The sequence below is a fragment of the Ambystoma mexicanum genome, chromosome 10 (genome assembly GCF_040938575.1).
Source record: "Ambystoma mexicanum isolate Mex_15411 chromosome 10, UKY_AmexF1_1, whole genome shotgun sequence".
Lineage (NCBI taxonomy): Eukaryota > Metazoa > Chordata > Amphibia > Caudata > Ambystomatidae > Ambystoma > Ambystoma mexicanum.
The window spans coordinates 1,631,982,327-1,631,995,773 of NC_090932.1; the positions used below are offsets into that span (position 1 = coordinate 1,631,982,327).

The 13,447-nt window shown below is 47.0% G+C and overlaps 1 protein-coding gene across 13 annotated transcripts in view; it reads left to right on the forward strand.

Annotated features, from left to right (window-relative positions):
- Positions 1-13,447, forward strand: part of ARVCF (ARVCF delta catenin family member) — a 2,420,581-nt gene that overhangs the window by 2,103,924 nt on the left and 303,210 nt on the right. For all 13 annotated transcript variants that reach the window (XM_069620022.1, XM_069620031.1, XM_069620027.1 and 10 more), the window contains one exon: positions 6,418-6,576. In XM_069620022.1, the coding sequence (XP_069476123.1) occupies positions 6,418-6,576 (159 nt within the window). The remainder of the gene's footprint in view (positions 1-6,417; positions 6,577-13,447) is intronic.

Genomic DNA, 13,447 nt, shown 5'->3' on the forward strand with positions numbered 1-13,447 from the left:
GTGTGTGTGTCTCTGTGTCTGTGTCAGGAACTATGGCACAGGCAACGTGGAGTACCGGTACTCTCCTGTACCGAACCTTAGAGAAGTCCCAGCTGTCAATGTGGCCAAAACCCAAAAGTGCAGGTACTGAGGGCCGAAGAGAGCAGGCCCATTTAAAGCACTACTTGAGCTGCATCTGCTCACGCACTGTATCCCCACCTCTGTGACTTTTCTTGCCTGCCCCCCCCCCCCCACCTTGGTACTCTTGCACCTTGGCTCCCACCCTGCTTTAGGCCATCACTCATCTCCCCGTACTCTCGCTCCTTCCCTCCCCGACTCACTCCCTCTGGCTATGCCACTCCCCCTACTCTCGCTCCTTCCCTCCCCGACTCACTCCCTCTGGCTATGCCACTCCCCCTACTCTCGCTCCTTCCCTCCCTGTTTCCCTCCCTCCTTCCCTCCCTGTTTCCCTCCCTCCTTCCCTCCCTGTTTCCCTCCCTCCCTTGGGCTATCCTACTCCCCCTACTCTTGCTCCTTCCCTCCCTTAGGCTATCCCTTTACCCCGCCGCCACTACTCTCGCTCCTTCCCTCCCTCACTCCCTCGGGCTACCCACTACCCCTACTCTCGCTCCTTCCATCTCTGGGTCCCTCCCTCCCTTTGGCTACCCTACTCCTCGTACTCTCGCTCCTTCCCACTCTGGCTACCCTACTCGCCCCCTACTCTCGCCCCTTCCCCCCTGGCCCCCTCCCTCCCTGGGCTACCCCACTCCCCTACTCTCGCCCCTTCCCTCCCTGGCCCCCTCCCTCCCTGGGCTACCCCACTCCCCTACTCTCGCCCCTTCCCTCCCTGGCCCCCTCCCTCCCTGGGCTACCCCACTCACCCTCCTCTCGCTCCTTCCCTCTCTGGCTCCCTCCCTCGGGCTACTCCACTCCTCCTACTCTCGCCCCTTCACTCCCTGGCTCCCCCACTCCCCCTACTGTCGCTTCTTCCCTCCCTCAGTCCCTCCCTCCCTTGGGCTACCCCACTCCCCCTACTCTCGCCACCCCTGAAAAATATCTTGGCTCATTGCTTAGCTCTCCTTCTTTTCTCTCCTTTTCTTCCATCCTTCCACCCCTCTCCTTCCACCTATCCCTCGTGATCCTCCCAACCACCGCTTTACTTCCTATCCTTCTCACCTTCCCCCATACACCCCTCTCTCCTTCCACCTATTCCCCGCTCCTTCCTCCCATCCAACCCTCTCTACCCATCTTGCCCTCTCTACCCATCTTGCCCTCTCTACCCATCTTGCCCTCTCTACCCATCTTGCCCTCTCTACCCATCTTGCCCTCTCTACCCATCTTGCCCTCTCTCCTTCCATGTAGCCCATCCCCTCTTGTTCCGAATCCTCTTCTTCCTCCATCTAGCCTCTCCTTCCACCTATTCCTTGCTCCTTCCTCCCACCCACCCCTCCTCTCCCTTTCCCCCTCTCCTTCAATCTATCCCTCTTTTTCATCCCACCCACCCCTCCTCTTCCTTCCCCCTCTCCTTCCCCCTCTCCTTCCATCTATCCCTCTTCTTCCTCCCACCCACCCCTCCTCTTCCTTCCCCCTCTCCTTACCCCTCTCCTTCCATCTATCCCTCTTCTTCCTCCCACCCACCCCTCCGCTTCCTTCACCCTCTTTCCCCCTCTCCTTCCATCTATCCCTCTTCTTCCTCCCACCCACCCCTCCACTTCCTTTCCCCCTCTCCTTCCATCTATCCCTCTTTTTCATCCCACCCACCCCTCCTCTTCCTTCCCCCTCTTCTTCCCCCTCTCCTTCCATCTATCCCTCTTCTTCCTCCCACCCACCCCTCTGCTTCCTTCCCCTCTCTCCTTCAATCTATCCCTCTTTTTCATCCCACCCACCCCTCCTCTTCCTTCCCCCTCTCCTTCCCCCTCTCCTTCCATCTATCCCTCTTCTTCCTCCCACCCACCCCTCCACTTCCTTTCCCCCTCTCCTTCCATCTATCCCTCTTCTTCCTCCCACCCACCCCTCCACTTCCTTCCCCCCTCTCCTTCCATCTATCCCTCTTCTTCCACCCGCCCACCCCTCTGCTTCCTTCCCCCTCTCCTTCCATCTATCCCTCTTGTTCCTCCCATCCAGCCCTCTTCCCCATGGCCTATATAGCCCCCTCTCCTTCCAGTTAGCCCATCCCTATCCAGCCATTCATCCCTCGCCTTCTTTCCTTCCCTCCACCCGTCTCTTCCTCCTTTCTTGGGCCTTGCCTTGTTTGAAGGCCGCCTGCGCTCCCCTTGCGGTACCAAGTGCCTCGCCCGGGGCTCTGTGTGTGGAATAATGCAGCCTCCGGATGGATGCCTTGGGCAAGGTCATTCGCGTGTTCTAGGTAGTGAGCTGCGTGAGGTGGCTGCAGCTTCTCTCTCATTGAAGTGGCTGGTACCTGGACGGCACTCAGCGAGAGGGCTGACGAGCCTGTGCCACAGGGATGCCAGGTGGGATGTTGGGCACTGGGCATGCGGGCGGACAGTTCTGCAGCGGGTGCATGGCAGTGGACATCATGCAGGAGCGCTGAAACGGAGCTCCCTTCAGTGGCGCTGGGTAGAGCCAAGAGTCCTTCAATGCTATCCTTCATTTCGGACGTGGCTGGAGGGTCCCTGACCTGTGAGGACCGTGTCTGGCACCAGTAGAGTCCTTCTTTTATTTTATTTTTATTTATTTTTTTAATAAAATTTATTTTCAAAAAGTTCATAACAGAGAAACAGCATGTACATGATATAACATCATGCGATAATCATAACAAAGCCAACAGAACTATATACACCAGAAAACCCCCCGGCCCCCCAGGAGTCACAAAACAATCAATAAACTGGTCTAATATAGTAAAAGACATTTACCCAAAATATTGTTAAATAATGCACTTTTCTTATCTCTCCAATACAGCACTTTCTCCATATCCGCGAAAGAGTACATCTCCGACATCCATTCCTCAATAGTAACGGGGTTAGATGCTTTCCAATGTCTCAAAATTAGTTTCTTCCCCACCATTGCCCCTCGAAAGATCCATTTCTTCGGAGAAGTACTCAGGTCATCCAACAAATCCTCACTACCCAACACGTCTTAAAATCCATATGAACCTTCTCCTCCAAAATCTTTTCACAGATCTGGTCAAACTCAAACCACAAGCCTCTCACCCTCGAGCATTCCCACAGCATATGCTCCAAGGTGCCCACCTCATGTAAACATGCCCAACATTCAGAGCTGTCACTCATCCCTCTTTTCATCATTCTTTCAGGTGTCCAGTATGTTCTATTCAAAATCTTTATCTGACGAGACCTATCAGCAAGACTCAAAGAACACAATTTCACATTCTCACAAATACGTGTCCAATTATCCTCCGTAATATCCTCACCAATTCTCTGATTCCAATCCAATCTCAAGGCATCATTAGACCGATAATTCGACACAATCAGTCTATAAACCTAGCTAACACGGCCACATCCACTCACTTCGGGCACCCAACCAAGCATGTCTATGTTGATTCTCTTTTCCAAATCCACCTCCCCCACCGCCCTCCTGATCTTCCGATAGTCCGTCAAACAAAAAGTAGGAATTTCAAACTTCAACCGTATTTCCCTAGCCGTCATCTAATTCAAACCATTGAACAGATCACTAATCCAATGCACCCCAGCTAGATACCAATCCTGCCAGAACAAAGTTTTCCCTTCATGCGTAATGCTCGGGTTCAGCCAAATTGAAGCACTCGGATCTCTTAATGCGTTGAAACCCAAACACTCACACAAGGCCACCCATGAGTTCCGTAAGCTCCTAGTCAGTAGTCCTTCCACCCTTGTTCGAAGTGGCTTACTGGTCAAAATGGCCCTAGGCGACAAAGGGCCTATATGGCTAGACTCAGCACATATCCAATCCACATGTTCCGATTTGAGAAAATCAAATGTATTCCGCGACATAAAAGCCAGTTGGTATGCCTTGAAATTAGGGACCCCCAGTCCACCCTTAGACAAAGGCAATTGCAATTTGCTAATCTTCAGTCGAGGAGGTTTATTATCCCACAAAAAGTCCTGCATGAGTATCTAACTCAGGCCAAAAATGCTTCTCAATATCTAAGGGGATCATACTCGGAACAAAATTCACTCGAGGAGTCGACACCATTTTTAAAGCATTCACCTTCCCCCAAAGGGAAAGGTGCAACAAACTCCATCTTTTCAAATCCGATTTGAAAGTAGTGCACACCATCAACATATTTTCCCTCACAAAATCAGCAACATTAGGCAAAATCCAAACCCCCAAGTACAATAGTTTTTCAGCACACCACTTGAATCCCAACCGGGTAATAAATTGCTTGTCACACAACGGCACTAATGGTAAAACCTCCGATTTTGCACAATTAATCTTGTATCCAGATTGTATCTTGTATCCTGGACGTCATCCTACCTTTAACAAAACCAGATTGATTCTGATCTATCGGCCCCGGCAAAAGATTTTCCATTCGCAGAGCTAGAATCTTGGCCAGAATCTTATTGTCCACATTGATCAAACTAATTGGTCTGTAGTTGGACGCCAGTGTCTCATCCCTGTTTTTCTTCAGAAAGACAGAGATAGTTGCATGTCTATCAGAGTCTGGAAGTATACCCCTAGCCTTGGAGGTCTTATACATATCCGTCAAAAGTCTCAACGCCGAATTAGGCAACCACCTATAGAATTCGACTGGCAATCCATCAGGCCCTGGGGACCTACCAACATTCAATTTTGATATTGCTACCTTGACTTCATCCACCGAGATATCTTCCTCCAGTAAAGTAGCTTCCTCACCTGAAATTTCTGGGACCTGAACCCCTTCCAGGAAGTCTCCATTATCCGCATCAATATTGGATTCATTCTTATATAAATCCACATAAAACTTTCTGAATACTTCATTTATACCATCCGGAGTGAATGTGACCTGACCATCTGAATCAGTAATAGACATGATCGAACGCTCAGACTCTCTCAGCCTCAATCTATACGCCAACCAGCGATCACATTTCTCCCCATGTTCAAAATAAGAGCATTTTTGATGGAAATACTTCATATCCACCCTATTAGATATTAACTCCCTCAACTCTCTTTTCAGCCCGTTTAACTCGGGAAGCAATTCCACTCTCGTAGGATCCACCATCAGAACCCCTGACAAATCCCTAATCTTCAGTTCCAGTACATTCTGCGTATTGTCCCATTTTCTTTTCAAACCACTCGCCAGACTAATAAACATACCACGAACTGTGCACTTAAATGCTTCCCAAATCATATCAGATCCAACTTCCCCAGTACAATTCTCCACTACAAAATAGTCTATTTCGGTCGCAATTTTGTCCATCTCATCTAGAATGTCCAACAATATGGTATTTAGTCTCCAAGTTTTTTGTCTACACATAGTGTAACTCCACTTCAAATCCACTGAAACATGAGCATGGTCAGTCAGCACAATATTACCCATACCACATGTTTTATAGTTTCGCAACATATCTCATGCCATCAATACCATGTCAATTCTGGAATATGAAGCATGTGCACCGGTACAGCAGAGTCCTTCTTGAGTTGGCTGGCGGTTGGAAAACAAATGGGGGTTGTAGAATTTGAAGTGCCAAAGGTTCATTGGGTCATCAACGCTCGTCATTAGTAACTTGGCTGAAGGCTGACAGGCGGGCGGGTGGCAGATGGTGGTCTGTAGAGTTTGATGTGCCATCCGAGTTTGGTTAGGCCTCTACCACTCTTCCTTTCCGTCTTGGCAGAAGGCTGACAGGCGCCAGGTGTGTGGGTGGCAGGTTGTTGGCTGTAGAGCTTGATGTGCCAGAGAGTTTGGTTAAGCCTCTAATGCTCTTCCTTTCTGTCTTGGCTGCGCACTGGCAGTTGGGTGGGTGGCAAGTTTTGGGCTGTAGAGTTTGGTTTGAAAGAGAGTTTGCTTAAGCCTCTAACACTCTTCCTTTCTTTCTTGGCTGAAGGCTGGCAGAAGGGCGGACGGGCGCGTCGCAGGTGGTTGGCAATAGAGTTTGATGTGCCCAAGAGTTTGGTCAGGCCTCTAACCCTCTTCCTTTCTGTCTTGGCTGAAGGCTGGCTGGCAGGCAGGCAGGCAGGCGGGTGGGTGGGTGGCAGTCGAGTTTGATATGGCAGAGAGTTTCGCTAGGCCTGAAACACTCTTCTTTTCTGACTTGGCTGAAGGCAGGCTGTCAGGTGGTTGGGTGGCAGGTGGTTAGCAGTAGAGTTTGATGTGCCAGAGAGTTTGGTCAGGCCCCTAACCCTCTTCTTTTCTGTCTTGGCTGAAGACTGGCTGGCAGGCAGGCATGTTGGTGGGTGGGCAGTAGTGTGATGTGCCAGAGAGTTTGGTCAGGCCCCTAACCCTCTTCTTTTCTGTCTTAGCTGAAGACTGGCTGGCCTTTAAGCCTCTTCCTTTTTGTCTTGCAGGAGCAGAGCCCCAGTAACCAGACCTCGCTGGCCATGATGCAGGAACCGCCAGAGGTGATGGAGGAGACGGTGACTGTGGAGGAGGACCCGGGTACCCCTACCTCCCATGTGTCCATTGTGACCTCCGAGGATGGGACCACACGCCGGACTGAAACCAAGGTAGGGTTGCACGTAACACTATAGGTGCCGTAGGGCCTTTAGGTGTCAGTTGCAGATGGGGCGTGGCTAGAGCTCTTGCAATTTGCATTGCACATTTAAGGCGGGGGAGGTTTGAGGGGCATGCGGTCACCAGGTTCATGCTGTTTGACATGGTGGTAGTGAAGGGGTGCTGGTGTATCTTGGTGGTGGGGAGGCTTGGTGAATTGTTGTGGGGTGTGAATAAGATGTATTTTGGGTGCATTGATAGTAGTTACTGTTTGTGGAGGGAGGTATGGGTTGTTATTTTGTTTCGGGGGATTGGTGTGACTTGTTAGAGAGTGATGATTGTGGAAGTGTGGTCATACCGCTCTAGTTGTAATTTTTCATGTGGTTATGGGTGGTGGTGCTATGGTCATGAGGTGCACAGTATGAAAGGCAAAAACCTTAACATAAACTGTGTTCTCTGCTACAGCTGTGCGATATATCGAGCTTTGAATATGTATCGATATATTTTCTAAATCAATATAGTAAGAGACAATATCATTAACATCGAGTTATAATTATAATTGTTCTTTTATAATGCGCTTAATAGCAGCAAGTGGTTTCTAAGCGTGGGATTGGGATTCAAACCTGTGTTGTGCTGCGTTGTCTTGCTTCCAAGACAAACGCGTTGCCCCTAAGCTATCCTTCCTCCCCAATATACATATATGTATTATTACATATACTACAATTTTGTATTTATTTTTTCATATTTACACAGCTGTGTCTATTCACATACAGGAAGAGGAACCCTGTATGTGTAATTTATTTTTTATCAATATCTTATAAATAAAGGTGTTTGGCATCTCACATGTAGTTGGTAGCTTACGGCTGAGCATTTAAACCCCATAAACAATATCGAGATATATAGATACCATACAGCCCAAAAATATCAAGGTATGACTTTTGATCCATATCGCCCAGCTCTAATCTCTGCTGTCCTGCATTGGCACTAGTTGAGGGATTTGCTGCGCACTTGGGTGATCTTTGGATCACTTCTTACATAAAAAGGCCTGTTAGGGCCCCGTGCCCACCCAGCGTATTGCTTCTCTGCGTCCCGGTGATAGATCAGTTAGGAATATTGAGGCTTAGTGCCACCAAAAATTGAATCCGCCATTCACGAAATCAAAGTTATGAATATAACTTTATTCTGTACAGATACAAATATCAAAGCAGATGGCTATCTGGCTCCCAAGCACCTCGTAGTGTGTACCGGCAGACCCAGTGAGGGGTGCGAGTACTGGTCATCACAAAGCATGCAGTATTTATACACAGTACTGGTCATAGCCCAGCTCTTCTCCAAACTAATAAGTTACAAATTTGGGTTCGTTCCCAGTTCACATGGCAAATATAACAATATTAGTTTATACTTTTGACATGGTGTCCTCTCCTTGGAGATTCAATGGCAATGTTGGTTCTCCAGCACAAGTTAAGCCCAGTTTCAAGAAACAAATTCAATAATTTATTGCAAAGGCACATGGTTTTAGTTTGTCTGACATTCAATCCTGATGTTTGTATATGGCTGAAGCTATTGATGCAGACAACACTTGAATTGAGGTTCACTGTGGCACCAAGGATTCTTAAAGATACAATACTGGCAAACTTTGTTGTATTCAGCTGTGTAGATCTTTCCTTGTTTCTTGAGCTTTGGGATAAGTACTGTTCCAAGAGATGCATAAAAGCATTTCTTACAAAACACACGGCTGTAGTTGCTTTACTTTGTGTGTAGTTATTTGAAAGAGGATGAATCTGTAGGCACAGATAACACTTTGAATGGGAGTTAATTTTGACTTCAAGGTCTCTTTGCACAGGACTAACATTTCTGCTTTTGGCAGTCCTGGTGTTGACATAGGCTCAAAGGTAATTCTACTCAGTGGCAGCTGAAAACATGGTTAATCATTTCTGAACAGGCAGCAGGAGTTAGGATCAAAATGGCGGATGTTTTCGAGATGGCAGCGAAGTCAATTCTATCTAAATCGAGTTAATCATAGGTTTTAATACAAATGCAAATGTCTTAGGCCAATGTTCATAATCAGGTGATATTAATGCGCATATGGTTTAACAAACCCTCCTTTTGGCCTAAGCCAAGTGCATTACTCAAAAATTTGCTTTACTCAAAACCCCCAAGCCTCAATGTCCGTACATCCTGAATCACATTCTTCAGAAATATCATTCGCCATAAGTTTCTTGATCGTAATATCCTTCATTACTAAAACATTAGTAGTTTCTTTGGGCGCATGTTTCTTAGGTCCTAGTGTACCTATCGTTTGTGCACAACATCCTCCTAACATCGAACATATGGCAGAAAGACATTGTACACAACAACAAAACAGTAGAAAACCAAGAACTATCATTAGGACTGCAAAGATTTTCTGACCCCATGATCGTAGTAAGTCCCAGAACCAAGCACTAAGATCCCAGTTTCCCTCAGGGACATGTACTTCTGTACTCAAGGCATACATATTTTGTATTGCGTTGAATATAGTAGGGGAGGAGTCAGGTGCAAAAACACAGCAGGCGGATCAAACCAATTTACATACCCCACCACGCTCAGCTAGGATGACATCTAACACCACCATTTTGGAGGGCCACTAATCTAATTGCCTTCTGCTCCAGCGTCATGTTATACAGAATATCGGTGGTCCTATTGATGGTTTTTTCCAGTACCCTTGCTAGTCTTCTAATATCCTCGGAGTTCATTATCTGTCTCCAAAATGGCACAAAGGATTTTGCTACATCACCCATGACTTGCGAAGGAGTATCACCATTCTCCTCCCGCCTTGGATAAGCTCTAGAAACTTCAGAGGTGGTAGCCACACATACCCCTGGTAACGAGATACCCAAATAGCAAGTACCCTGCCAATCTCTAGGTAACCAAGCATAGGCTTCATTGCCACAAACAAAGTAAATGGGATCTCCTACATACAAAGGACTGTCCTCACTGGTTAGATTTGCAATGTTAGTACAACCCTCAAATGTACCCATTGGCTGAGAACCTTCACTTTGTATACAGAAGGAAACAGAGTTGGGGCTATGATTAATAGAATAGGAAGGAGGCATGGTATCCCAGTTGCCTACGGGAGCCATCTTGAAAGAAATTAGTGACTGAAAAGGTCGAGAGAGTCTATCAGAAGGCCTAATAGAAGCAACATTGAGTTTGCTTCTATTGGCAAAGAGAGAACATCCCAAAGGTGTTAGGACTTGTTTTTCAAATTCATTCAAATTAGTGCCATCGAAATTCCCAGAAATACTATTGTTCCAACGACCAAAGAATAGTGCCCTGAGCGAGGCGTAGCATGCAGTAGTTAAAGGAAGAGGATGAATATACCAGCCCAGTCCCCTTTCCCCGTTTTGTGGCAAGTGTGAATACATCCAGCAATGTGTTCTGTTTAGAATCACATGGGTTACATTCATGATCATTAGGAGAGTGTTATTATGATAACCCTGTCTATTTTGGGAGTCTCGAGGAGGAATAGTGTGCAGATGCATGAAAGGTGAAGACACAGTGGAGAGAATTTCAGTAGGTAACAAGTCTCAAGCGGATGTACTCTTTCCACGTACCAGAACCCAAGCGCAAATATAATTACTAAACAAACCAGTACTGTGATTAAAAACAGTGGGTCCTCAAGGACCATGATCTCTGATGAGCAGATTCTTTGTCAGCCACAAGACCAATCGCTTGCTCCGCACGAGTGGATTAAGGAAAGGACATTGTTTCTCAGAGTCTGTTTAGAAGCCTCTCCGTTAGGCTCTTTTAGTTCATCCGTCGGTGGCTCCTGACCACGTGGCCTATCTTGTTTAAAGGTAACTTTGCCGGTTCCTGCCTCTTATTTATTTTTCAGTGAAAGAGTGGCAAGCGACTGGCTCAGCGATGATTCCTTATGGGCACAGCCGATGCTGTGCTGTAAATCCAGTGTCTCAGACGCAGATCATACCTCAATACTCCAGGTACGGTATGATCTGCAAACAGAGTTCTGTCGTTTCCTGAAGAAAGTGATGAAGCAGAAGCAAGATTGGTCAATGGTGATGAAAGATCCGAAGAAGAACTTGGCATGAATCCAGTGTCATTTCCCTTCCACTCGTACAGCGGTCTGTGTGGCAAGGAGGACTTGATACGGTCCTCTCCAGCGAGGTGCGAGACGGGACGCTCTTTCAAACGATTTGACAAGCACCCAGTCGCCATGTCGGAGTTGTTGACCTGAACCCTCGTTTTTTACTGGGAGAGCTTCTCGCACCTGTTGATAAATCAAATACAAGTTTTGAATTAATTGGTCACAGTACTCAGAAAGGAGCAAATGCTCTACATCTATTAACTGCTTGGTTTTGGGTACATTCCAAATATTGTCTGGTCGCCCCATGATTATCTCATAGGGAGAGAGCCCTGTTCTCGACTGTGTGGTCGTCTGCACGGACAATAGAGCTATTGGTAAAGCATCTGGCCATTTCAAATTGCTACCATGAGCCATCGTAACCATAGCGGTGACATAAGCATTGGGCAGGATCCATTTTTGATTCACAGTGTCTAACCAACAACCCTCCTCATCTAAACTTGCTGGACCCTCAGCCCACCGTTAAAGTTCATCTGGAGTGGCATCATCCTGAATGTCTTTATACAACCAATTCCTACATCTATTACACAAGTGTTAGTGACCTTTTTCGTTATATACATTTTGGAATGGAAGTCGGTGGCTGTTTAGCTATTCAGTCAGCAAAAGCTTTTCCTTTCCCCACATCATCTGTTACTTTCTGGTGTGCTGCGCACTTCATTATTGCTAACTAGGTAGGAAGCGCAAGTGCTGAAAGTAGCCGAACTATCAGGGTACCATTTTGTATCTTAGTTCCATGCAAGGTCAAGAAACCTCTCTCTGCCCATAATCGACCGAAGTTGTAAACTACCCCAAAGGCATACTGACTGTCTGTAAATATATTTACACTAAGCCCTTCGGAAAGTTCACAAGCTCGAGTCAATGCAATAATCTCTGCTGCTCTGCGGCCTGCGCTTCTTTTGGTTTCCACAATAGTGCTTAATGTAGTGATTCCGTAAGCAGCAGTGGATGTACCATCCGGAAGTTTGAAGCAGGAGCCATTGCAAAACAGCTCCCATTGTGGATCTTTTAATGGTGTATCACTTAAATCAATTCTGCCCTTAGTCTCTTGTTCTGTGGCATAGAGGCAGTCAATCGTGTCGCTGCAAGCAATTTCTTGCAGAAGAGGCAATAGTTCGACCGGATTTAATGAGCAACATCTCTTAATTTGGGTATGCGGTGCAAATAGAATCAGCTCGTATCTTGTTAATCGTGCTGATGTGAGATGTTGTGTTTGCGTTCTGTTTAGTAGAACGTCTACAGAGCGAGGTACCATCACGGTTAAGGAGTGACCCAGAACCATACCCTCACTTTGTTTTACAGATGCAGCAGCAGCAGTAAAATCTCTCAGACATCTCAGCAAAGCACATGCAACAGGGTCAAGCGTGGAGGAAAAATAACTGCACAGTCTATTCTTCCCTCTATGCTCCTGCGTTAACACAGCCAAAGAGCATCCATCGCATTCATGCACATACAAAACAAAGGCCTTGTCATAATTTGATATACCCAAAGCCGGTGCTGAACACAACACAGTCTTGAGCAGATCAAAAGGCTTTCTGGCAATCCATGTTCCACGGTAGAGGCAAAGAAATGCCCTTTGTCAAAGCCAACATTGGTTTTATCATTAATGAAAAATTAAGGTCTACTATCTACAGTACGAAGCCATGCCTATCAAGGCTCTGACCTCTTTCTGTGTATTTGGGACAGACATGCTAGAGATGCTTTGTATCCATTCAGGTGTCAGTCTTCTCCCCTCCTTTGACATGAGATAGCCTAAATAGGCCTAAATAGGCGACCTCCTGTCGACAATATTGAAACTTTTTCAATGAAGCCTTTGGTTTTCATATTCCACAAAAACGTTCCTTGGTATAACATAATTTCAGGCTTTCTACAGAAGGAATAACGCGCTTTGAAATACTTTGGGATATCATAGGGCAGCAGTCTTCAAATCTGGCAAAGCCTGCTATCTTTTTTTAAAGACTATTAACTCTTAATGTAGGCCCTTTGCTGCCGAAAATAGTCAAATAATTCATTCTACAACAGAACAAAGGAATTGTTCCAGAGATGGTAGCCCCTTTGTGGTACCTTCGTGTTTGTCTTGGCACTGGGACTCTGGGCTCATGGATGGCCCTTTTGTTTCAGCAGACTGGGCCAGTACCAGCAGGAAAGGAGTGGGCGTTCACGGGTACACATGGGGCCCTGGGTGAGCGAGAAGCAGGCTTCTAGGTACTTTCTATGGCTGCTGGACTTTTGAAGTTGGACTGCCAGCTGGGCCCAGGCCTCGGTGACAGTTCAGTAGTGGGGCTACAGTATGGTTGTCCGCAAACTGGCACAGGACACCGAAGGTGGCTCGACAGAGGGCTTCTTGACTTGGCAGGGAACCACTAAAGCAGCAAATGCTGGCATGTGATCTTGTGGCAAGATCAATTACTGCAGGGTACCCCCTTGCCCATCTCTGGAAACCCTACCCCAGACCCCATTTACAGTCCAGATAGTGAAACTAATGAACAGCCCAGGATCACACAGCGGAGGCAAATGTGCAAGCCAGGACTGGAACTCTTTGTCCGATTTCAAAAACAGATAATTTAGCAGGTCTGCACTATGGAACTTGCAGCATGAAAGCCTCCTTGACTTCTCTGGTCTTGCAAATAGGGGCTCAGAAAGTGGGCACACCCAGATGGAGGCTAGCTCTTAGAAGTCCCAGACAGGAAGTGCTCTCCTTTCCCCACACAATTCCTCCATGTCCGCTGACGAATACATTGACCTAA